The sequence below is a fragment of the Lacerta agilis genome, chromosome 2 (assembly GCF_009819535.1).
Source record: "Lacerta agilis isolate rLacAgi1 chromosome 2, rLacAgi1.pri, whole genome shotgun sequence".
Classification (NCBI taxonomy): domain Eukaryota; kingdom Metazoa; phylum Chordata; class Lepidosauria; order Squamata; family Lacertidae; genus Lacerta; species Lacerta agilis.
Window position 1 is genome coordinate 47153760 of NC_046313.1, and position 24106 is coordinate 47177865.

Here is a 24106-nt window from a genome sequence, read left to right on the forward strand (position 1 = left end):
TGGTGACATGTTTTCCTTTGCCCATGCGGTTTGAAATCCAACTCTGCAGGCAAAGGCTCTGAGGGTTGCAGATGCTGATGATTGCCAGCGCCTGCCGAACACCGATTCTTTTGCCAAACTGGTTTGAATGCCCAGGGGTTGGAAGGTACCACTAACTTCAAACTTTGCTTTAAGCTGTGAGTCACATCTTTATATGCCCTCCCCCCCCATGTCATATGTGGCATAGATGGACATGGACTAAGGATAACGTTCTTGGGGCCCAAATTAGGACTCCTTGTGTGCCATAGATAGATGTCCCACCATCGGAGTGGAGACCGCTGTGTCTCAGAAAGCCAATGCAATAAATACATAATTTGTGCCACGCTTTTCTTCCCTGGAACTCAGATAGGTGTAGATGCCCTCCACCTGCATTTTACCCTCACAATTTGGCCATTTCCCTCCTGCTTTTCTATAGGTTTTCTGGATTGTATTCCTGTATGCCCATTCACTTGGGCATCTCACATAATCAGACGTGAGGATCCTATGGAAAGTGTGGTGTAGTGGTTAAGAGTGTAGGACCAGGACCTGGGAGACCAGGGTTTAAATCCCAACCCGGCCATGAAGCTCAGACTAACCTACCCCGCAGGGTTGTTGTGGGGGATTAAATGTGGAGGCGGGAGAGCCACATATGCCACCCCGAATTCCATGCAGAATGAACGCGATAAAACGCAAACGATTAAGCCCTGCACACCTGGCACATTCCAGTTATAAGGGCTTGAACCGGTTGCTTCAGGCACTTCGAGAAGAAGCCTCCCTTGGACTATATGCTATATTGAAGTTTTCTTACTTTCTTGTCTCTCCCCCCCTCCCCTCCCCTCCCCAGAACAGCGTAATTCAAAGTGTTGCCTACGGTACTTAACGGGCGGGTCTAATCTCTCTCTCTCTCTCTCACTCACTCACACACGCACAACACACCGCCTTTCTGCGCATGCGCCAAACCAGCCGATCCCTTCCAAGCCGTTAAGATCACGCACACTTCCTGCTTGTCCTCCCTCCGGGAAACGCATGCGCAGGAAGGCGCCTCTCCTCCCCTGTTTCCCAGAGTGCTCTGCGCGGTGAAGAAGCGTCGGTCGCGGGCTGGAGGCATTTTGTGTCCTGGATATCAGCAGCGAAAGAGAGAGAGAAAGAGAGCGAGAGCGAGCGAGAGGCAGACAAGATGGCGGCGGCGGCCGAATGAAGCGCCAGGCGGCGGCGGCGGCAGCCGGCGGATCCGCTCGAACTTCTCCCTCCCTTCCAAGCCCTCAGGGCTACCTTTCCTGAGAGGGCAGAGAGAGCGCTGACAGCCGCGGAAGCGTGTGGAGGGGGACGTCCGCTTCCTACAAAGGGGCCTGGTTGCGAACGGAGCCTCGGGGACCGGAGTCCTCCCTCCCTTCCCCCATCCTCCATACTTCCCCCGTCCTCTTCTTCTTCCTCCCACCGACAGACCCCTCGAAATCCTGGCTTTTTCGTAGCAGGAGCTGCTTGAGGAGAAACTCGGCAGTCGGGCGCTCGACGTGTGAACAAGCCTCCCTCCTCCCCCCCTCCCCGCTCGCGCTCTCCCTCGGTCGCCATGGCGAGCAGCAGCGGCTCCAAGGCCGAGTTCATCGTCGGGGGCAAATACAAGCTGGTGCGGAAGATCGGCTCGGGCTCCTTCGGGGACATATACTTGGCCATCAATATCACCAACGGGGAGGTAAGGGCCGGCGGGCGCCCGGGCCTCTCTCTCCCTCTCTCTCTCCCCGCCGCGTCAGAGAAGAGGGGTCGCTTCTCGCTCCTTCGCCCCCCCCCCCCCGATAGAACATCAACTCGGGGGGAAAGCGCCGGGGAGCGAGTGGAAGCTCCCCGGACACTTGCCACAAAGCCTGGCCGCCCCCAGTTCGCCCTTATGTCGAGGGCCGTTTCTGACTTCTCCTTCGCCTTCTCTCCGCTTTGGTCGTTCATAGATATTAGCGTCGGACTTTTTCCTCCTCGTGTTTTATTTGGGAACTTATTTCTTAGGTTCTTTTTGGGGGGGGGGGTGAGAAGGACACGATCGTGACAAATCATAATAAGCACCTTCACGGTGTAGGGTTTTGATTTGTATTTTTGTACTGTAGTAGGGTTTCTATCCTGTCTTGGCAGTGATGAGTCTGCAATGCTTGGTTCAGTTTTGAAAATACCCCCCTTTAATTGTTAGCTTAGTAGTGTTTGTAGTACATAAAACTCAAGGCTGCCTGGTAATAGATCGATAAAGAGACCATTTGTATTGTTGGTGGGGGGTCCTTATGTGATCTATAGAGAAACTCCACCAAAGGTCATTTTTTGCACTCAGAATTACCTTGTTCAAGAGGCAATGAAGGCACCTTCATCTAAGTGTTTAAACACTTTCTGGGAATAATGGATTAGCGTTAGTAACCCTAGGATGGATATTTACAGAAGTCGGCACTGTGTGGAATACGTTTGCGGAGCTTGTCACTTACCAGGATATTCCTGTGGAAGGCTTTCCCATGCCCTCAAATATGCTGTAGTGGAGAAATGCAGTCCTCTTGCTCCAATAGGATCTCTGACCCATATTCCCTCTTCACTGCAGGAAGTAGCTGTGAAGTTGGAGTCTCAGAAGGCCAGACATCCCCAGCTGCTATATGAAAGCAAACTATACAAGATTCTGCAAGGGGGAGTTGGCATCCCTCACATACGGTAAGAATTATAGCTCTTGGGAGATAAAGTTGTCATTATCTCTTTTCCCCAAAGGATGAGTGTATTTTGTTTTTCACTGGTAGAGGAAGTGCTACATATATGTTGCCTGAAATAAGCCTTATTATGAGTGGTAGCAAGCTGCATCTAGAAAAAGATCTTGAAGGATCCTTCCCTGCCAACTGCTTGTTTCCCTTCCCCATCTCTGCACCAACAAAATTATCTAGTGCTGTACTTGAGAATATGGCAGTAGTTGAAACAGGAGTACTGGTTACTCTGATGATTGGAATAGAACAGTGGAAATGGCTGCTCCCTTTTGTGTTTTTGTTCCAACATGTCTTCCTCCACTGCTCAGAAAATGGCGGATGTCAGTACTTAAACATTCCCAAGAAGTGGAATATATTTCTTTAATTCCCCACCTCGCTTCCATTCCCTTCTACCATCAGTATTGTATCTTGAAAGATTGGGGCTTCTGAGGACTGGGGAGGGAAGGAAGAGTGCAGAAAGTGGAAGCCCCTTACAGTTGCTGACGACATATGCGTCACTGAGCTCTCTTAATTACGCACTGCTGTTTAAATCACCTTCCTTCCTTTTATTCTCCTTTGAAAATAGAATTTCATTGTGAGATCTACTTGAGAGGTTCCCAGTCTTGTAATGGAGGAAACTAGTAGCTAGCAGCAGAGTAAATAAAGTAAGCGGCTCAGTCTGTTTTTCTATTGTGAAACTCATAAAAAGCACTTAAAAAAACTTTGTACAAAGGAAAAGATTCTGAGTCAAGACTCTAAGCAGCTCTTTGCTAGTGCTCTAAAACATCAGGCAGTACTGTTAAATACCTTGTATATCTGAAAAAATAATCTGATTGGGTTTTGCTTATGAATATTGTTAGTAATAAGTTTGGCAAGTGGAGAGACTACAGTAAATGGATTCAATTTAGGATGGTTATTCTATTTACCTTTTTTGAAATGGCTGGACATTATGAACTCTTACATTTCACTTCTGTATGTTGTAAAGTGACTTCTGGCATTTGTACCTCATAATCAAAGTGAACCATGTGTAAGCAGAAAATATACTTAGTTAAGGTACTTCTTGTAGATATTCCAATTCAATTCTCTAAGTAGCTAAAAACTGGGTTGCAATTGTAAACCAGAAAGAAATGTTGATGCCTTAGTCATAAGAGGCTTCTGCTGCTGGAAGTTTGTGAACTACATAAACTACAAGGCCATGTTGTAACCTACATAAGTCCTTTACTGAATGGATACAGAATTATTCAATGACATACTTGTATGAAGCAACTGCCCCCCCCCCAGATTTAATTACATTGTGCAACTGTAGGAATAAAGCTGCATTTATTACGTAATAGATTTGGCTGTTCTGCATTCTGTTGATGGAGTTTTCACTTTTAAGATTCTATTAAGGCCTGTGCTTGGATGCAGAGCATAACATTATTTAAATTTTTGCTGCTAAGGTTGAAAATTGGATCATCTTGCTTTGAAAGCCAGTATTTTGTTATGAAGAACTGTAGATGTCATTTAAAAACCACTGGATTGTATGAATTTACATGTTGGTTAGTGAAGCTTTTTTTTTAGTTTAATTGTTTAAATTTTATTTTTTGCTTTATTAAACCTGGCAGTTGTTTTTAAATAACAAAACATTAAGGGAAGTATATTTTTAGGAAATGCAGAATACATTTTAGCCACCTAATTCCATAAATGTATATAATGAAGTAATTGGTGACTTTTTTCAGTAAATGAAATTGATTTGGTTGAGTGATAATAAATTATTAGAATATGGAATGTTTGCCGAGGCAACTGTGTTCTTCCATCTCAGAAGCAATCATTGAAGTTTTTGTTGTCTTCTTTCTATGCATGTTGGTTTTGTTGTCTTCTTTGTATGCATGTTGCTAATGACACAGGTTGGTTGTGTTTTCACATCATTGTAAGCCATAAACTATGGCTGCCTGTGCATAAGCCAATTGTGCCTGATTTTCTCAATTGTGCTTGTGTTGGGTGGAAGCAAACTATGATCCCCTGCCTAGTGTTACATCTGAATCACGGATTGTGTTTCATTGGCACCAAGCAAACTGCAGTGATAGGTCAAGGAATGTTATTGGTTTACTGTGATATTTGTTGGATTACCATCAGTGTTAGAAACTCAGATATGGCTAGGCACCCAATGGCTCCTTAAACCAGGGTAACGGTTGCCAAAACAGAATACCTAGTTGCAGTTTGGGGGCTAGATGCCTCAAAAGTCGTATTTTTCAATACAGCTATTTGGTTCCTGAAATTCATTAGAATAGTGCAGATAAAATATAACATAATTCTGCTGGATGTATTGCTAGTGTGTGAAATCAGTCAAGATCCAAGGATCCCCAGGCATGCACTCCCAGTTGGTGGAGATGTCAGGTGTCATCCTGGTGCCCAGGCATCTTCACTTGGCTGCAAATGGCCGATAACCAGGTGCAAAATGAACCTGGCAAATTTCAAACATTGATTACCATGGCATGCACTTGTGATCATTGCATGATTCAGGGCTTGCTAATCTGTGGCTCTCCAGGTGTTGCTGGACATCATCCCTGACCATTGGCTATGGTTTGTAATGGAAGTTGGAGCCTGACAACAAATGAAAGGGAACAGGTTATCCACCCCATGTGTAGCTAATGGCTGAAGATGGTTCAAACTATGGTTAAAGGAAGACTGTAATTTTGCATGTTGTCTGAATTGACAAAAGCATTTCAGTTAGTTGGCAGACCAGCAGGCCAAATGGCTAGTGCTAGTGGATGTGGTGTGATGTCTAAATTGACAGTTACTGTTGCTCTGCCTCCAGAGGCTGCTGCACTGTGAATATGAAGTTAAAACTATAGCTGTATGATTCTGAGAGATTAGAAAATGAAATCAGACTGGATGGTGAAGGTTAATGGGTATGTGTAGCCTGTAAAAGAGACAATTAAGAGGCAATATGGTATCTTTTCAAATACTTCCAAGGGCTGTCACATGATTGGAATGAGCCTGTTTGCTGTTGCTTCAGATAGTAGGACCTGAACCAAAGGGTTTGAATTACATGGAAGGCAATTTCAGCTAAACATTAGGAATAACTGCATGTGCAATTAGATGTTCAGATCATGGTTTGAGTTCTGCACCTGTGGTTAGCACAGTTTGACAGTGGAACAGGCTGCCCTGGAAAGTGGTGGGCTCTCCTTCCACAGGCTGTACTACATGGAATGCTATAGTGTTCATCAGCTAGGGTTGAACCAGATGGCCTTAGAGGTCCATTCCACGTCTTTAAAAAACATTGAAGTATATCACCTGGATGAATGAATTTCTGATTTATTTATTTTTACCTCCATTGATTTGGTTGGCATTATGGCTCTGCTTTGTAATTTCTGATTTATTTTATTATCTATCCAAAACACTTTTACTCCATTCTATAGCCAAAAGTTCCCAGAGTGACTTAGAAGATCAGTAATAAGACAGCTCAGTTCCTCACATGTAAAATACATTGAAGCACAAGAAAGCATGTGCACCTTTAGATTATTCTTGCATAGAGAAATAAAACAGCAAAGAGTTTGTGTTGGAGAAACTGAACAGGTTTTCCAGTATGTTTCTTGTTATATTATTTTTGCAAATAATTAACTGGTTTGATGAATGATAGCTTGGATTAAAATTTAATTGCTCTTTGTTCCCAGTGAAATAACTATGACTTAAGTCGTAACTAACTTTTCATGCAGTTTTCAGTAGGACCCTAATGCAACTAACTTAGACTGGTTTCAACCCAATATAACACAACACAATTTGAGAAATACCAATACAGTGGTACCTCTGGAACTTATTTCGTTCCGCAGGTCCGTTCTTAATACTCAGCCGTGACTAATCCCTAAAACGAGGTAAAGGTATAATAAAGATATAACCCAAACTTGACTGAACACAACTCCAAAAAATGGGGTGAGGGTCCCTAAACAACTAAGGGGAATTTAGACAAATATATATATATACTACTCAAATGAAAACCCTCATAACTGAAACCCTAACGAGATGCCGGCTCTTCCTCATTTCACTGGATAAGAAGTCAGTTTCCTCAGAGGGAAATCAGAAAGTTACTAAGATTAAACCAAAAGAATAATGAGCAGTAGGGGGAGAATCCTCCCAAACTATTTCATGCTATTTAAACTCAGGCTAGCTAACCTAAATAATTCTGATAATAAAACTCATTGTTTTGAAGACGAAGCCGCACGGGCTCCTATGACCAGATGCTACAAGAACATGATTGAGACTGCATCTCATTAGGGTTTCAGTTATGAGGGTTTTCATTTGAGTAGTATATATATATATATTTGTCTAAATTCCCCTTAGTTGTTTAGGGGCCCTCACCCCATTTTTTGGAGTTGTGTTTAGTCAAGTTTGGGTTATATCTTCATTATACCGTTACCTCGTTTTAGGGATTAGTCACGGCTGAGTATTTTATACTTTTTTCCTTGGTTATTACACCCCGTGATTGTCTTTCTGTTTTTTCGCTATGCCGCCACCGGCACGCAATTTCTGTTCTCATCCTGAGGTAAAGTTCTTAACCCGAGGTACTACTTCCGGGTTAGCGGAGTCTGTAACCCGAAGTGTTTGTAACCCAAGGTACCACCGTACTTGATATCTGAAAGATGGCCTCCTGTCCAAAATTAATAGTCTTTATCAGTGACCGTATTGTATGTGCCACCACAAAGGGAGGCTAGGCTCATGGGTACCCAGGACAGGGCCTTTTCTGTACCAGCACCCAATTGTGAAACTTGCCTTCCTTGGAGGTCAGGTTGGCACCATCTTTTCCTAACTTTAGGCAAACCCTAAATACTGTTTTGCTTTGTCTGGCTTTTGATGGATTTTAAATTCAACTCTGTGGTGTTAAGTTTTATTTAGTTTTAACTGATGTCTTTATACTGTTTTTACAAATCATGGCTATTTGTGGGCAGAAAAGGTATTCATGAATACTTAAAAAAATTTAAAAGTCTAAATCATAGTGGAGTAAAATCTTGTCAAACAAGAGACTTGTCCTTGCAACCCCTCTCATGTGTTTATGTAACATAAGAGAGCGCCTGTAGAGAACTAATATCAACATGAAATCATGTTAGTTTGATTATAGACACTAAACTTTGCTATTAGAAACATTTGACTCTCCTAAAAGCAAACTGTGCTGGTTAATATCGATAGGATTTTAGCAAAAACTGGGCCCATGATAACCAAGAGGGGAGGTATCAGTATCATCAGGGAAACCACAGGGTTTGCAGATGTACAAACAATCCTTAAGGAATACCAGAGGGACAATACACACACATACCAACAGTGCAGTGACGGCTAAGCATGCTCACTAGTCACATGAGCATCTTTGGGAGGCAATTGGAGGGGAATATAGTGGAAGAGGGTATATCTGGCTGTAACCCTGAACAGGAACTCTCTATATAGCAACATTTCTTTTGCTGGTCCCCCTTGTTCTGTCCTTAGGAGCAGCAGGGTAGTTTCTTGCTACACAGAGACTTGTTACAGGCCATGGTCAAAAAGGCTGCACAACATGCTTTGTATGTATGAAAGGATTTCTGAAATGACCCCATCCCATCCCTTTCTGATAAGTTGCTTTGGAAACTCGAGGAACTGACTTCCGCATAACATAAGGATTTGCATTTTAGGGATTTTGTGTGTGTGTTTAAGCTGACCTTTGAATCTTGGGCCCTGTTCTATGGTTATCGTCTTTGCTACCACTTCATCATAAGAAACAAAACTACAGAACTATTTCAAACTGACCAGAGTGAAGACATTAAATGAACCATTTTGAAAATGTGGAGTCATGGCATCTAACTTTTGATTGGTTTGGGTTAAGATGCATTTTCATTACAAAAACTTTCTGTGTGCCTTTGTTTATGGCAGTTGAATGAAGGCTATCAAATACTGTATTTCCTCTTAAAATAGGCTTGTAAAAAACAACAACAATGGTGGGATTGGTTCTAAATCTCATATGTCCATATAATTTTGGGAAATTGTCATAAGGACAACTTGAGTGAAATGTTTCAAATTCATTGACCATGAACTAGTTCTTAAACATTTTAAGTGTCGGTGGCAATTTTTTAGGTGGCTTGAGAACTAGGTGCCATTGTTAGAAACTCATATATAAGCTAGGTGCCAAGTGGCACCTTAAATCTAGGTTACTGTCATCACAACAGAATGCCTTTTCATCAGGGGGTTGGACTAGATGACCCTGGGTGGCACTGTGGTGTAAACCACTGAGTCTCTTGGGCTTGCCGATCATAAGGTCGGTGGTTCAAATCCGTGTAATGGGGTGAGCTCCGCTTCTTTGTCTCAGCTCCTGCCAACCTAGCAGTTCAAAAGCATACCAGTGCGAGTAGATAAATAGGAACCGCTGCAGCGGGAAGATAAGCAGCGTTTCCATGTGCTCTGGCACTCGTCATGGTGTTCCGTGCTCCAGAAGCGGTTTAGTCATGCTGGCCACATGACCTGGAAAAGTTTTCCATGGACAAATGCCGGCTCCCTCGGCCTGAAAGCGGAGATGAGCGCTGCACCTCATAGTCGAATTCAATTGGACTTAACTGTCCAGGGGTCCTTTACCTTGCCTTTACTAGATGAACCTTAGGGTCCCTTCCAGTACTACAATTCTATGATCTCAACTACATTGCTTGACTGTAGCTTGTTCTTACAACAATTTAGCTAGGAGCTAAATGGCACATTAAATGTTGATTATGGGCACAACAATGGAATGTCTAGGCGTGCTATTTAATAACAAGAATACAAAGCTGAAAATGAATGAACTGCAGCTAAAATGTTATGTTCATTTTTCACATGGTCTAGTCTTTCCCCTGCCCACCCCCAATATTTTAAGAGGGACTCTTCTCCAGAGAGAGTAGCTGGAAGTGGGGAGGCAGAAAAAGGTCCTTCTTTCCCTCCACTATGCAGTTTTAATCTGAAATCTTAGATGCAGTACTGTGCCCAGAGCACAGAAAATGCTCGCGCTAATGAAATTCCCTGTTGCAAAATGCACCTAGAACAATGGGAATTTTGAACACTGCATTTTTGCTATTCCAGATTCACCTTAGCAGAGAAGCATGCTCACAAATTAATCATGTTTAACTTCCTCGAGTTACCCATTTTTAAAAGAAGACTATTTTGTTAAACATATGATGAGCCAGTGTGATGTATTGGTTAAGAGCAGTGGACTTGTAATCTGGTGAACTGGATTTGATTCCCCGCTCCTCTACATGCAGCTGCTGGGTGACCTTGGGCTAGTCACACTTCTCTGAAGTCTCTCAGCCTCACGGAGTGTTTGTTGTCAGGGAGGAAGGGAAAGGAGATTGTTAACCGCTTTGAGACTCCTTAGAGTAGTGATAAAGCGGGATATCAAATCCAAACTCTTCTTCTTCACTATCATGAATCAGGAGTAGATACATGGGTTAAAGGTAAAGGGACCCCTGACCATTAGGTCCAGTCGCGGACGACTCTGGGGTTGTGGTGCTCATCTCGCTTTATTGACCGAGGGAGCTGACGTACAGCTTCATATGGCCAGCATGACAAAGCCACTTCTGGAGAACCAGAGCAGCGCACGGAAACGCTGTTTACCTTCCCACCAGAGCAGTACCTATTTATCTACTTGCATGTTGACATGCTTTTGAACTGCTAGGTTGGCAGGAGCTGGGACCGAACAACGGGAGCTCACCCCGTCGCGGGGATTCGAACCACCGACCTTCAGATCGGCAAGCACTAGGCTCAGTGGTTTAATTCACAGCGCCACCCGCGTCCCATACATAGGGTTACATAGGTACGGTAATATAGGTTACACTGTATAGGTCTTTGATCCAGGTGCTGATCAGACCTAAGCCTGTTTTCTTTGGCAAAGCATTAACCTAGCTTCTGAAGGTTTCACCAAGTGTTCACACTATGCCCTCTCTTTTCCCCCACTTAGACTTGTATCCAAAGTAGTGCTAAGTCAGTCATTCCATTAGTGGAAGGATTTCTGTTTGCACAGTGGAACATTTCCCCTCTCATTCCCCATCTAAATTTGTTCTGGAGTTTTCTCCAGGGTGTGTGTGCGGGAGGGGGAAGTTCTGTTGTGTAAGGCTAAATCCTTTGTTAACAGTGCTCAGTGGGTTGGAGGGAGAAAGGGTTGGAAATGCATTGCCTTTTACCACTCCTTCCTTCCAAGTTAAACTATGGGCTAAAGAGCCACAATTAATATTTTATTAATATTAATATTAATTAATATTTCTCTGAATTTCAGTCAGTTCTCCATTTGATGGAATGCATAGGGAAGTTTCATGTGAGCTAGTCTGTAGATGCATTGAGCCAGTAGCCTGCTCTGGTTTATTACTGTGTTTTTTCCAACAGTGACAATGGCTGATATCTTATTGTGCATGTATTCTGACCAACAACTGCCCCTTGCTAGATAGCTAGTTGCAAGGCAGAATTTAGTAAAATGAGGTATGGCTTTACTAGCTTGCATTGCTGAAATATGTGGTTTAATTGTGCAACTACCTTCAAAGGATTGTTGTCACACCTTAGAGTTTGGGTGCGTTTTGTGTTTGACTTCTGACTTTACCTGACTAGCCTTTGTGTTATGTTAAAAAGTATTAAAAAGTGTTTGGAATAGTACTTGAACACAAGTAAACATCACATTTTCTTCTGCTTTCAATATTATATATATATTTTAAGTCAGTACAGTCATACCTTGTGTTGCGTTAGGTTCATGTTGTGTCTTTTCGGCTTGTGAATGCGGCAAACCCGAAAGTGTATACTTTGCACATGCACAGAAGCGCTCTATTGCACACGTGCACAGAAACGGCGCTCTAGTTACGGACTTTTCGGGGTGCAAATGGCACCCCATAATGGATTGAGTCCGTAACTAGAGGTACCACTGTATCTGGATAATCACAATAGTTGTAAAAAAATCAGTGTTAATTTATGGTCTCAGTTGGATGCATTTTACTTTGACTAGTCCTTTCAGTGTTTTATTTAGGTAAACATGAGGTACATGTAATTGATGCCTTTTAAATATAAACCCATGGTGAAATCACTATTGTCAGTCACACTTTCTGCCTGTCTGATAGTTGCTAGAAATGCATTTAAGATGTGAGTATTGTGTAAGTTAAAACTTTCCCTGCATATTCTTACCCTTATCCCATATACTCAAATATTGTGATATGTACAGTGGCAAATCTATCTTCTCAGTAACACATGCCACAAATGTAAATGTTTAAGATGTTTTAAAAATTGCCTTGAATCCTGAGTTGATCTTCCATGCCCACTGACTTCATTTAGTCCACACTGGGCTGCTCTGGGACAGCCCACCCCATTTTAGTTTTTTGTTTGTGGAAAGATGGACTCATGCCCAATCCTAGAACTGATTTATCAATTGATGTCTACAGACAGCTCTCAATTCCATCTCTTGAGACACTTAAATAGTTTATTCTTGTTAACGTGGAAGTGACCTACCCAGAGAATGTGATGGTCTGTCTAACCTTTGTATACTTTAGTGTCCCTACCTCTCACCTTTCTTTTCAGTCACTCTATTTTCCTCTCCCACCCAGTTGTCTGTTCTCCCCTCCCCCAATTCTGTCTCAACATCTTGCGCCATAGTGGTCTTAAGCAGTTGTGGGAGGGGGAGTTCCCCCCTTAAGGTTTTTTTCCTGAAGAGTTTCTGAGCATCTTTAAATTTTAGACCAGTATCTATCTGTAGTATCTGAAGAAGTGTGCATGCACACGAAAGCTCATACCAAGAACAAACTTAGTTGGTCTCTAAGGTGCTACTGGACATTTTTATTATGTAATACGTTAATACTTAATGCAATTTTGCATGATACTGAGTGTAGGAAGTTTTGAATCATTGCTAGAAGTAATTATAAGTAATACCTGTATGAATCCCAAAGGTAAACCCCCCCTTTGCTTCTCTAGATACATGAGCATCTAAGGAGCATCTAGGGTTGAGTGTCTGCATTCCCACAAGACAAAGAGCTTCTTGCTTCCTCAAGCACCAGCGGCTTGTGAAGGCTAGCTTAAAAGTCAGTTGACTGGCTGTATCTTGCCAGTTTTCAAACATACAGCCTTCACATATGTATTTTCCTCCAACTGACCTTAGTATATGTCGTCTTCTGCTGGTGCCAATAATTTTATTATGCCCATCTTGATTTGTTGCTCTTTTTGTCTGTAGAGGGCAAGTTGAGATAGTGATTTCAGAAATGTTGACCTTGCTTTTATTTTTTACCCATCCATAAAATCTACGTTGGTGTACCTCCCTGCGTTCAGACACTATTTTACTCTTTCATAGAATTCCGCATTGCATTTCAGATTGGTATTGTATTGTGGTCTTTGCTGTGGTGTGTTCCCAACTGTGTGCAATTTACGCTCTCCAAGTAGTTACGACTCCTCAGTTAAAAAAAGAGAAATGATTGAAACTATTCTGTACACAAATTTTTAGACTATCAATTGTTCGTTCCCGTTTCTAAGTGACCCTACAGTGTGACCTCTCTGTTTATACCAAATGTTGCTGTCATGGTAGTTTCTCAATTCTTGAGAGTGTTGGGAAAAGATAAAATGCATGAAGATTGTTGCATATGCATCTAGGGCGCTTCCTGAAAGTGATTTCACTGTGCATATGTTGTTGCTTTCTGCAGCAGTTGAAAGGATCAGTGTTTTGATTTGGTTAAACTGAAACCACTAGATGCAATCTAACTACATTGCCATGATAATTCTAGATTTTATAGGGTCCTTAAGGAGAGATGCTCGCAGTGGGTCCTCCTTACTCCTGTTGTTGCTGCCCATTCACTTGCTTCTCTGGACTTAGTCAGCACCATTTTCCAGAGTGGTGTGTGGGAGAGGGAGGCCAAGGTGTGCAGAGCTACTGCTCCTTCTCATGGTCCTGTATTTGCTGGGTTTAACCTTTAAAATCAGTTTAAAAGGTAAAGGTAAAGGGACCCCTGACCATAAGGTCCTGTCGTGTCCAACTGGGGTTGCGGCGCTCATATCGCGTTACTGGCCAAGGGAGCCGACATACAGCTTCCGGGTCATGTGGCCAGCATGACAAAGCCGTTTCTGGTGAACCAGAGCAGCGCACGGAAATGCCGTTTACCTTCCCACTGGCACGGTTACCTATTTATCTACTTGCACTTTGATGTGCTTTTGAATTGCTAGGTGGGCAGGAGCTGGGACCGAGCAACAGGAGCTCTCCCCGTTGTGGGGACTCGAACCGCCGACCTTCTGATCAGCAAGCCCTAGGCTCTGTGGTTTAACCCACAGCGCCACTCGTGTCCCTAAAATCAGTTTAGGGGTCCCTTATCTAAAGGACTGCCTTCACCTAAATGATCATTCTCGTTTAAGATCAACTATGGAGACCTCTGTGAGTGCCCAGACATTAAAATGGTCGGCACAAGGGATAAAGCTTCCTTGATTGTTGCCCTGCAGTTAACAGAGCTGCCTATGAATGGGAAAGGGAGCTTTCAGTACAGGCCTTCAAGCATATCTTGAGGATTTATTTCATCCAGTCTGGCTTTTTAAACAATGTTTTTAATGCCACTGAGACCTGATACTTAAGAATCTGTATTCTTTTACATATATCCTAGTTCACCTTGAGTTATTTGCAGCTTTATGGAGTCTATATTCCCAAAGCCAGCATATAAATCCTTATGGTCTAGCTTCTGCTGTGCCAGTTAGAAGGAGGAACAGGGCCAGGAGGCTCCAGGGATTGGCCGATTACCCAGCAATGCTGACCCTTGACTGCATTATGTGGCATCGTGTGTGCTTTGTAAACCATAACCAACTGTCAGATTTTACAAGTGTATGGAAAAAATACATCTACAAAAGTGGGATTCATTAAATATTAAGAAAACAATATTCGTCCATTGTTATTTTATTCAAAGTATTTTCAGAAACTAAACTATGAACATTATGTTTGGTTACATTCAATCAATCCATTTCTGCTTCTTTATAGGTGGTATGGTCAAGAGAAAGATTATAATGTTCTAGTCATGGATCTTCTTGGACCCAGCCTTGAGGATCTCTTCAACTTTTGTTCTCGAAGGTTCACAATGAAAACAGTACTTATGTTAGCAGACCAGGTATGTAAATCTGCAAACATTACACAATGGATATTACAGTGCCTTCAAGTGCTGTTCGCTTCATTCTTTCAAGTAGGTCAGACTGTATGACTTGTTATTACATGTACAGTACAGGTACTCGAATGAATATAGAAACAAAAATGGAATAGTGATAGTCGCAGACTATTTAATGTATATAACACAATATTAGAATTATAGAAACTGTTTAATGGAGCCATGCAAGCAACTATATTGAGAGAGTTTTGCCTCATATCTTTACTTGCAATCTTCATATTAATTGCTTAAGACTGAAGTTATGCATGCATCTTTGGCTAGGAAGATCATCCAAAATAGTGCAGTAGTTCACATTTCTCAGGCCAAGAGCTTATTGTAGCCATATTTCTCAGTTAATTGATGGTAAACAGAAGCTGAATGAAACTGGAAATTGTAAAGCCAACATTCACAGAAGGCTTCAGTAAGATTCATTAGAATCAACAGATCTGCAGCATGGGCATATAATGCAGAGATTTGCAAAGGCATAGATTCTTACATTTAGAGTAAAATGACTATTGGATAGCAGTTTATTTCTAGAATAGCTTGAACTGAGTAATCTGGAGTGCTAGTGAGCACAAGCCAATTTAATACCAGAACTTACACAAGAAACACTCAAGTACTCCAGAGTTGACATTTTAACAGTGTCATTTGTTCAATAACTGCTTGGTAGATCACCAGTAGTTTGCAGCATACAATGGGAGAAGTAGTTTGGCTCCATAGTAGCTTCATCCCTGCTGAACAGAGCAAGTGAAGTATTCCACTGCTAAAGTTAAGTGTTCTTATGGATTACTCCTATTCAGGAAATAAGGACATACTGGGTTTAGTAGACAGGTGCTCAGTTGTATGGATACATGCTTTACAAGTATTACTGTGCTTCTAAATCTGTTCTTTTAGTATACATTTAAATTGCACCATTAAATAAAATGTCTACAGTATTTTTCTTCCAAGTCAGTAGCATGAATGCCATCAATGCATGACAAAGCCTTTTAAACCTTTTTAGACTGTTAGGAAGAAACTCAATATCCAATCTCTGTAGAGTAGATGAGTCAGCAGGGGTTTTTGTTTGTTTGTTGTTTTACACTTGCTAAAATTCAAAAGCATTACTAAACTAATCATCAGTAGTCTTACTGTCTGGTTTGATTTGGATGTTGTAGGTCAGTATAACTAACCATCCCTCTCGAAGCCCATGGGCCTGCTCTTGTTACCCAAGCAGTTTTTTTTCTGAACCCTCCCAACAATTATGGCAGCAGAAAAAGAAAACTGGGATAGGTGGAAAAGTTTAAGCCCCACTGTGCATCCCAGTACCTTGATGGCAGTGCATTTTACATTTTCCCCAGTCATTTGATGAACAGGAAGAGGCAATAACCCCCCCCCCAATCTCATCTGATTTGCATGGATTAGCAGAGGACAAACTATGTGTGGTGTGTGTTTGTGTGCACGAGAGAGAGAGAGAGAGTGTGTGTCTTGGCCACCAACATGCAGTCTTTGGGCTCATAAAGATTAGCAGCAATGTAGGTAATTGCCAAAACATGCTTAGATTCATGCCTAAGATATTGTTGCTTGAAAACCTTTGTAATCTTGGTCATTTTTCTTTTGTTCACAGATGATCAGTAGAATTGAATATGTGCATACAAAGAATTTTATACACAGAGACATTAAACCAGATAACTTCCTAATGGGTATCGGGCGTCACTGTAATAAGGTTAGTCTAATTCTTCTTTGCATGAAAGAATGGAGGATGCTGAAATGGCAGTTCATGGAAATGCTGTGCAGCTTGAATTAATTGCTTGTCATTGCTAAACATGTCAGTTATTTGCTGACATCTGTCAATTATTTGGCAATAGATAGGAATTTCAATCATAGTGCCAAATGCAGAAGTGAGCTATTGCCCCAACCTTTCGCCAAATTTTAATTATGGAATTGAAGGATACAAATCAATATGTTGTCTAATGGACTCATAATTGAGTATGCAAGTTCACTCTGTTCAGTGATAACTGTTGATTATTCAGAACCCATGAGTTGCAATAGCACCGCTTACCATAAACTGCGATTTCTTTTTCTCAACTGCATTTAGGCCAGCATGGTGAAGCCTTTACTACCAGCTACCTAGATATTAAAATTGGCTGTAACCAATCTATAGAGAAACCATTGACTTCTAATAGTAACATAAGCCTGTTGACTTAACTGCTTCCTTTGCTTTCACAAGCCTGTGAAAGTTCAAAGTGCAGTTAGTGTAGATATAGAATAACAGTCACAGACTTAAAGTATTGTAACTTTTATTTTTAACTAGAAGGGGATGATTTATTAATTTAGCTGGAGGTGCATGTTTTTGTTGGATTTTTTTCTTGACTAGACTGTGGGATTAAAATTCATTAAACTACATTGAGCTTGGACAGACAGGCAGCATTGGCAGTGCATTAAGCATGCTGTTGGATAGAAATTCTTAAGTGCAGGACAAATGTATGTAATTGATTATTTTATTGGGAGCAAGATACCCACCTGGTTCTTCATAGGCCTTCAGTGTTGACTCTTCAGATACTACTAGCTATAAAATGTTACCTTTGTTTGCCTGTATGGATGCCAACTTGGGACCATTACTTTAGAACAAAAAAACAAAACAACCACCATCATTGTTGAATTCTGTTTTAAAGGAGTTACAGTACATCAGTTAGGAACTTTGGGGAGGTGGGGTAAGAAAAAACTGCAGCACTCAAATTTTTTTAAGGTAAAATGCCTTCCTGTAATCCTATTTCTTTAAAATTTCATTTATCTCTAATTTCACGCTTAACATTCTGTTTCCCTAATGCAATCCAATTCTTTAACTTTCTGGCAAGAACTGGAAATATAGCAAGAACAATTGAATCAGTTAATGCAATTTTTCTTCTTTTGAGTCCCTTTCTCCACACTCTTTGACAGTTGTAGTGGGCTGGCATTGTAGCTCCTTGTTTTTCTTTGAAGTGAAAGAATAGCCTGGAAAATGCTGTTGTGCTTTTATTAGGTGAGTTTGTTAGGATCATATTGGAAGATGTAAACCGCATCCTGTTTCTCATTCCCAGGGAGGCACTTGGAGTCTGTACCAAATACTTAAATGGACAGCAGATGCCTACTATTTAACATTTCAAATAATGCTGGACATAGGAGTCTAAATCCCTTGGTTTAATCTAAGCAGAATTTAAATAAAATTTTGCTTTAGGTCTGTGTAAATAGCAGTGCTCTCTCTCTCTCTCTCTTTTGAAATTTGGTTTTAGATATAGTATGCAGTTTTCTTCCTGTAGCAAAAATGGAGGTAAACATTTTGTGTCTTTCATGAATTCTTTCAAAACACACCAGTTGCAGTAGGATAGCTTGTTATGGTAATCTTGTTCCAGTAGATTTTTTTCATTATAAATGAATTTAAAATGTAGTGATTGAAATTGGAATGCTGCATTTCTCAAATTTGTTCTTAATTACATATTTAGGCGTGATTTCACTTCTAGCATAAGATCATCTCTGAGCTGTGCTAGAATAAGCCCTGCATGCTTATGATAGTGAACTTAAGGTGACTAAATGCCTTCTACCTCTTCCTTACTGAAGATTTACTTCCTACATGTCATTTGGGGGAAGGGCAGTTTTTGGAGTCAAAGGATACTTTTGTACATGATATCCAAATTTCCTTCTTATATAAGCCAAATGTTGCCATTGCTATCCCTTATTCAAGGCAGTGTCATTTTGAAGTGGCTCAAAATTTAACTTGCCACATCTTCTAAATTTTTCCTTATAACATTATCTCTTCTGGAAAACTATAGTGCTTGGTGGAAGAAGGATGGCATTTGGCTACCCTATTCTTTCTCTAACGCCTCGGTGTTGCCTGTCTGCGCCAGCCATTGTTGCAATGTAAGCAATACTGTTTGATGCACTGCCACCCTCTATTGTTTGTTCAGTGTTTAGAATCTCCAGTGGGGAAGAGGAAAAGAAGCATGACTGTTAGTACTTCTCAGGACCCATCTTTCTCAGGATTAAACCAGGTCTGAAACTGTCTCCTATTCCAACCTCAATCCCAAACTCATATGCTTTTTTGTTTTGTTTCGGAAAACATGTAGACTTGCAAAAAGCACCTTTTGTTGGCATATTATTCAGACATACTTGGCAAACATGTAACATTACTAAGACGTTTTCCTTGTGACGCTTGTTTAAACTATAAGGTTCTTATGCTGTCTGTTAAAATGTGAACAAAGTTAAGTATCGCTTAACTACTCTAATGTTCTTGTTCTTGAGAAATAGCCCTGTGTTGTAAAATGCAGCAGCAAGGAGGATGTGCTGTGAGGGAATCGCATATGCCTGCTAAATGTATATGGTCTGTATCTGGATGTAGGAGGCCTCTTATCCCGTTCATTGACAGCATGATGTTTGTTTGAACAAAATGAATTTCAGGTCTGGAAATGTTCAAGACAAACTATACTTCTTCCTTGTATATTAGTAGCTCTGATGGTTTATTCAAATGTAGAATAAGTGACAAGGATCAGGTACATTTAAACAGAATTACAGTATTTGATCATAGATCACTGGTAGTTTTGTATTTTTTTAAAGTTTTGCTATATCCCAGCAAATGGGCACAAGGTGTCTTAAGCAGCTTTTTCATTTGCTAATTAAGGCTGAACCTTATTCCACTTCTTTAGAGACCTAAGTTTTGAAAATGCAGTAAGTAAAATGGATAGTATTTCTTTTGATGATACGTCTTCTGGGCTAGCATTAACATCTACTTCAAGTGGATGCTATTTAGTTTCTAAAGCTGCACTGTAAGCCCTGGGTGTTGTGCAATTTAAGAGTTTTAACTTCTTAACTTGCTCTAAAATTACTTCAGTTGTTGAAAAGGGAAGGGGAAGTTGGGCCTTAAGTATGGTGCTACTCATGAATATTACTACTTATGACTAGTGATGCTTTTGTGTCAGGATGCTGGTGCTGGACAGGAAAATTTAGCTCTGGTGGCAACTTTTCTTAGATAGATGATGTGGGTCCCTGGTCTGGACTGGGACAAGAGAAGTAGACAAAGTTGATTCTAATTAGGAGCCCCCGGGGCCTGCTATTTCCTCTACAAAATATAAAACAATAAAAACCTACACTATTAATTCAATAACTAATTGCCATTGCAAATTTAGCCCATAGTACTCCACTTGCAACTGAAGCAGCTTGGCTTCCACAGCCTTATTCCTTGCCTGGTAACATCCCTTTTCAAGACCCTCCTCAGCAGAGAGGCAAACTTTGCAAACTTGAGCTTTAGAAGGTTTATTGTCATGGAAGAGGGTGTGTGGAAAACAAGTCTTTGCCACTTGTCATACTCTTTCAGAAATGGTTGGGAGGGGATGTTTTCATCTCCAGAATTGGGTGCTTCACATTATCCAAATTGCTAATGTATATTGCTTCAAAACACTCTGTTAGTGAAAATTATCAGAAATGAAGGAGTGTATTGCAGATGATAAATATGCAGGGTCTAGTACAGGCATAGTCAAACTGGGCCCTCCAGCTGTTTTGGGCCTACAACTCCCATCATCCCTGACCACTGGTCCTGTTAGCTAGTGATGATGGGAGTTGTAGTCCCAAAATATCTGGAGGGCCGAGTTTGACTGCCTGGTCTAGTCTTCCAGTCTGCCACATACTAGTGCACTAGCCTCACTGAAGATTGAGGTTCCCATGAGAGTAATTTTAAGTGAGTTCTCCCCTAAAAACTCACATGGAAATGAAGACCACCTGTTTTGTGCTAGTATGGAAAGAGGCATTTTGGAAAAGCCCCAAACTGCTGGTCTGAAATGGCATCTTCATTTAGATCAAGACCATTTTTTTCCCATTGCATTTATCAGTAAAACTGTTGTCAGGAAGAAGTTTTAGTAATAAGATTTTGATCGTTTATATCAGGCACCCCAAACTCGGTCCTCCAGCTGTTTTTGGACTACAGTTCCCATCATCCCTGACCACTGGTCCTGTTAGCTAGGGATGATGGGAGTTGTAGTCCTAAAACAACTGGAGGGCCGTGTTTGGAGATGCCTGATTTACATCATAGATGCGACTCTGAAGACCCTATCTTGGTACCTGTACATGACAACATTTGAACAAGTTTTAGTGAAGCAGTCTGTCATTTATGCTAGTAGAGAGGAGGGCATTCAGAGTAGTATTTGATATCTGTGGAAATTGCAAGTTGTGACAATTACTCATTTGGGTCAGTAGTTCATTTAATATGTAGTTGCTTCCAGTTACTCATTTGTGATGGATGATTAGAGAACTTTTGTCTGCATCCACTCATAGCTTGAAACAATTCTTAATTCTTTTTAATTGCTGCTGTCCTTATTCTTGGTTCTGTACTCCTCAATTGAACTGTGATAAGTGTAGAAACCAAGGAAAATAAATTACAAATTATATCCGTAAAGGGATTGGCAACCTGAAAAAGACAACTGCTTTGAAATAGTTTTTTGGGGGGAGGTTTTAAGCACAATCTTGCATATTAGAACTTAGTTTTCTATCAGGTGTTCTCTTCTGGAAAGTTTTAAGCAGACTTATTTCTCCCCTTTAAACTGCTGCTTACTTGGTATAGAAGCCTGACTTAAAAACTTAGTATAATTTAAATAATTTGCACACTTTGAAAGTTAAGTATGGTTAAACATATATTGATGCAGCTGTATAGGTCTTTTCTAACTTGTTCTCCATAGAGCCAAAGCTGATTAATAATAATAATAATAATAATAATAATAATAATAATAATATTTCTCTGCCTCCCTTTATCTGAAGATTTCAGGGTGGTTTACAATATAAAAACACAAAAAATAAATGCCATAGTAAAAACACACACACACACCCCGTTTAAAAGGCTATAGATTGCTTTAAAAAGGGAGCGGGTGGTGCTGTGATTAAAACCACTAAGCCTCTTGGTCTTCTTGGTAGGAAGGCTAGCGGTTTGAATCGGTGCAATGGGGTGAGCTCCCATTGCTTTGTCCCAGCTTCTGCCAACCTAGCAGTTCGAAAGCACACCAGTGCAAGTAGATAAATAGGTACCACTGCGACAGGAAGTTAAATGGTGTTTCCGTGCGCTCTGGCTTCTGTCACGGTGTTCCGTTGCGCCAGAAGTGGTTTAGTCATGCTGGCCACATGGCCCAGAAAGTTGTTTGTGGACAAACTCACTCAGCCTTAAGCAAGATGAGCGCCGCACCCATAGTCACCTTTGGCTGGACTTAACCGTCCAGGGGTCCTTTACCTTTACGTTTACCTTTTAGATTGTTTAATTGGCCTAAGGCCTAGGAGAACAGGAATGTTTTTGCCTGGTGCCCTAAATATTGAGCCTCCCTGGGGAAATCATTCTACAAGTGGGGATACACCCCAGAAAAGGCCTGTAGATAAAGGGCCTTTCCCACATACTAGTCGAGATGTCTGTGATGAGATGAATTGAAGTTCAGGAATTGCACCTTGCTTTGGTATAGAAAAGTTGGTAAGAGGTTTATCCTGTGGTAGTCAAATGTTGAAATCTACCATGGATGTATTTAACTACCGTATTTCACCACATAATGGCCACATTTTTATCCCGATTTTTCTTTTAAAAAGGGGAGGGTGCAACTATTACACAGTGGCGACCTTTGCGAGGTGAAATAATTGTAAGAAGCAACAACACACTATGGACTCCGGTTCCCTTAAGAGGGCAATGGTGCAATACAAAGCAAACGGCATGGACATTGTCCTTTCCATTTGAGATCTTGCCTTCTCCCTGTGCGAAGTTCTGTCAAAAGAGGCAGCATCAGTGGTCGAGTAGAGTTATTTCTTCCCGGGTTTCTCATTCCCTTTCAATGCTATTCGCTTGTGCAGAGGCGGAGGAAGGAGTCACGGATGGGCGGTGGAGGTGGTTGCTCGTCTGCTGCTTCCTCTTCTTGGCTGGGGTGGCCCCGGGGCTCAAGCTCAAGTCGGTGGCAGTAACAGCAGCAGCTCGGGCCTGGCTTTGCCTCACCTCCTTCAGCTGGCAAGCCAACGAGGGCCAGACTCCCACCCTCACCCCCTCAGGAGCCCGCTGTGCCGACCATCGGCTCGCATCAGAATTATACCCTGCTACTATTATGCGGTGAATACTTTTGGAACTAATTTTAAGGTACCCCAAAGGGTGGTGCAACTATTATGCAGTGGCGACCATTACGCGGTGAAATATGGTAGTGGTTTTTTAAAAATCCCACTCTTCAGCAAAAAAGGTACTCAGAGCAGCTTATAAATGACTTTAAAAAGAACATAGTTTCTGCCCTCAAGCTGACAGCCTAAAAAGACAAAACAAAAGGAAAGAGTCGAAGAAACAAACAAACTTAGGTTCAAGTTGTAAGTTACAATTTTTAGTGACTGATTGGGAAAATAATAACAAAAACATCAGGGATGCAAATGGAAAAAAATTGAGTAGATTAGCTGTCAGCTAATAAGTAAATGGCAGAAAAGCAAATTTATTTGAGAAACTAAAGCCAGAACACAATTGAATGAAATTGTGCCTCTTTTTCCTAGTTCATAATTTTTTTTACCTAATATCCAAGTTTGAGACCAATGACTCAATCATATACCGGTCTACTCAGAAGTAAGCACCATTCAGTTCAATGGGGCCTGCTGCTAGGTAAAGTATGTGTAGAATCTACAGCCTAATTCTCACTCTGTATAGTATGAAGTTTTTCCTTAGCCGATTTAGGAATATGAGTGTTCTTTGTTTGGATTGGTTATGATACATACGACAGTGCTCCTCTTAGGCTTAACTTAACTAAACTTGATTTTGTTAGATCCAATGTTTCTAACAAATGCATTTTAAAGACGGGTATAGTTTCCAAGCACCGGCTGGAATCCATTAAATCCATTTCTTTCTTTTTTAAAAGTTATTCCTTATTGACTTTGGGTTGGCCAAAAAGTACCGGGACAACAGAACAAGGCAACATATACCATATAGAGAAGACAAAAATCTCACTGGCACAGCCAGATACGCCAGCATCAATGCACATCTCGGCATTGAACAGAGGTAAGGTCCAAGCAGTTTCTTTAATGATGCTAGAAGTTGTAAATATTTGGGATCTTTAATGGAGACAACCTAAATGAATTTTAATTTCTAGCTAAAGAAATTAGCTAAGAAATGAAGGTTCTCAACAGTTTAGTATCTTCTTGTTAAAATTATTCCCTTATAACAATTTCAGTAAACTTGGATCTGTCAAAGCCTGTTTTACAAATAAAACAATCCATTTCTTTCCATCTGGATGACACACTGTAAAATTCCCCAAACCCAGATTCTGTTCAGTAGTCTTGGTAAAGTATTATACTGCTGGT

At 41.1% G+C, this 24106-nt stretch overlaps 1 protein-coding gene across 8 annotated transcripts in view; it reads left to right on the forward strand.

Annotated features, from left to right (window-relative positions):
• The first annotated feature begins 1027 nt into the window (after window positions 1–1027).
• Window positions 1028–24106, forward strand: part of CSNK1A1 (casein kinase 1 alpha 1) — a 39083-nt gene continuing 16004 nt past the window's right edge. For 4 of the 8 annotated variants that reach the window (XM_033139907.1, XM_033139910.1, XM_033139904.1 and 1 more), the window contains exons 1-6: window positions 1029–1711; window positions 2588–2694; window positions 14653–14779; window positions 16416–16514; window positions 18733–18816; window positions 23665–23804. In XM_033139907.1, the coding sequence (XP_032995798.1) occupies window positions 1589–1711; window positions 2588–2694; window positions 14653–14779; window positions 16416–16514; window positions 18733–18816; window positions 23665–23804 (680 nt within the window). In that variant the 5' untranslated portion in view covers window positions 1029–1588. Of the gene's footprint in view, window positions 1712–2587; window positions 2695–14652; window positions 14780–16415; window positions 16515–18732; window positions 18817–23664; window positions 23805–24106 lie in introns of all 8 variants that reach the window. The other 4 variants (XM_033139911.1, XM_033139909.1, XM_033139905.1 and 1 more) reach the window with 3 other exon arrangements.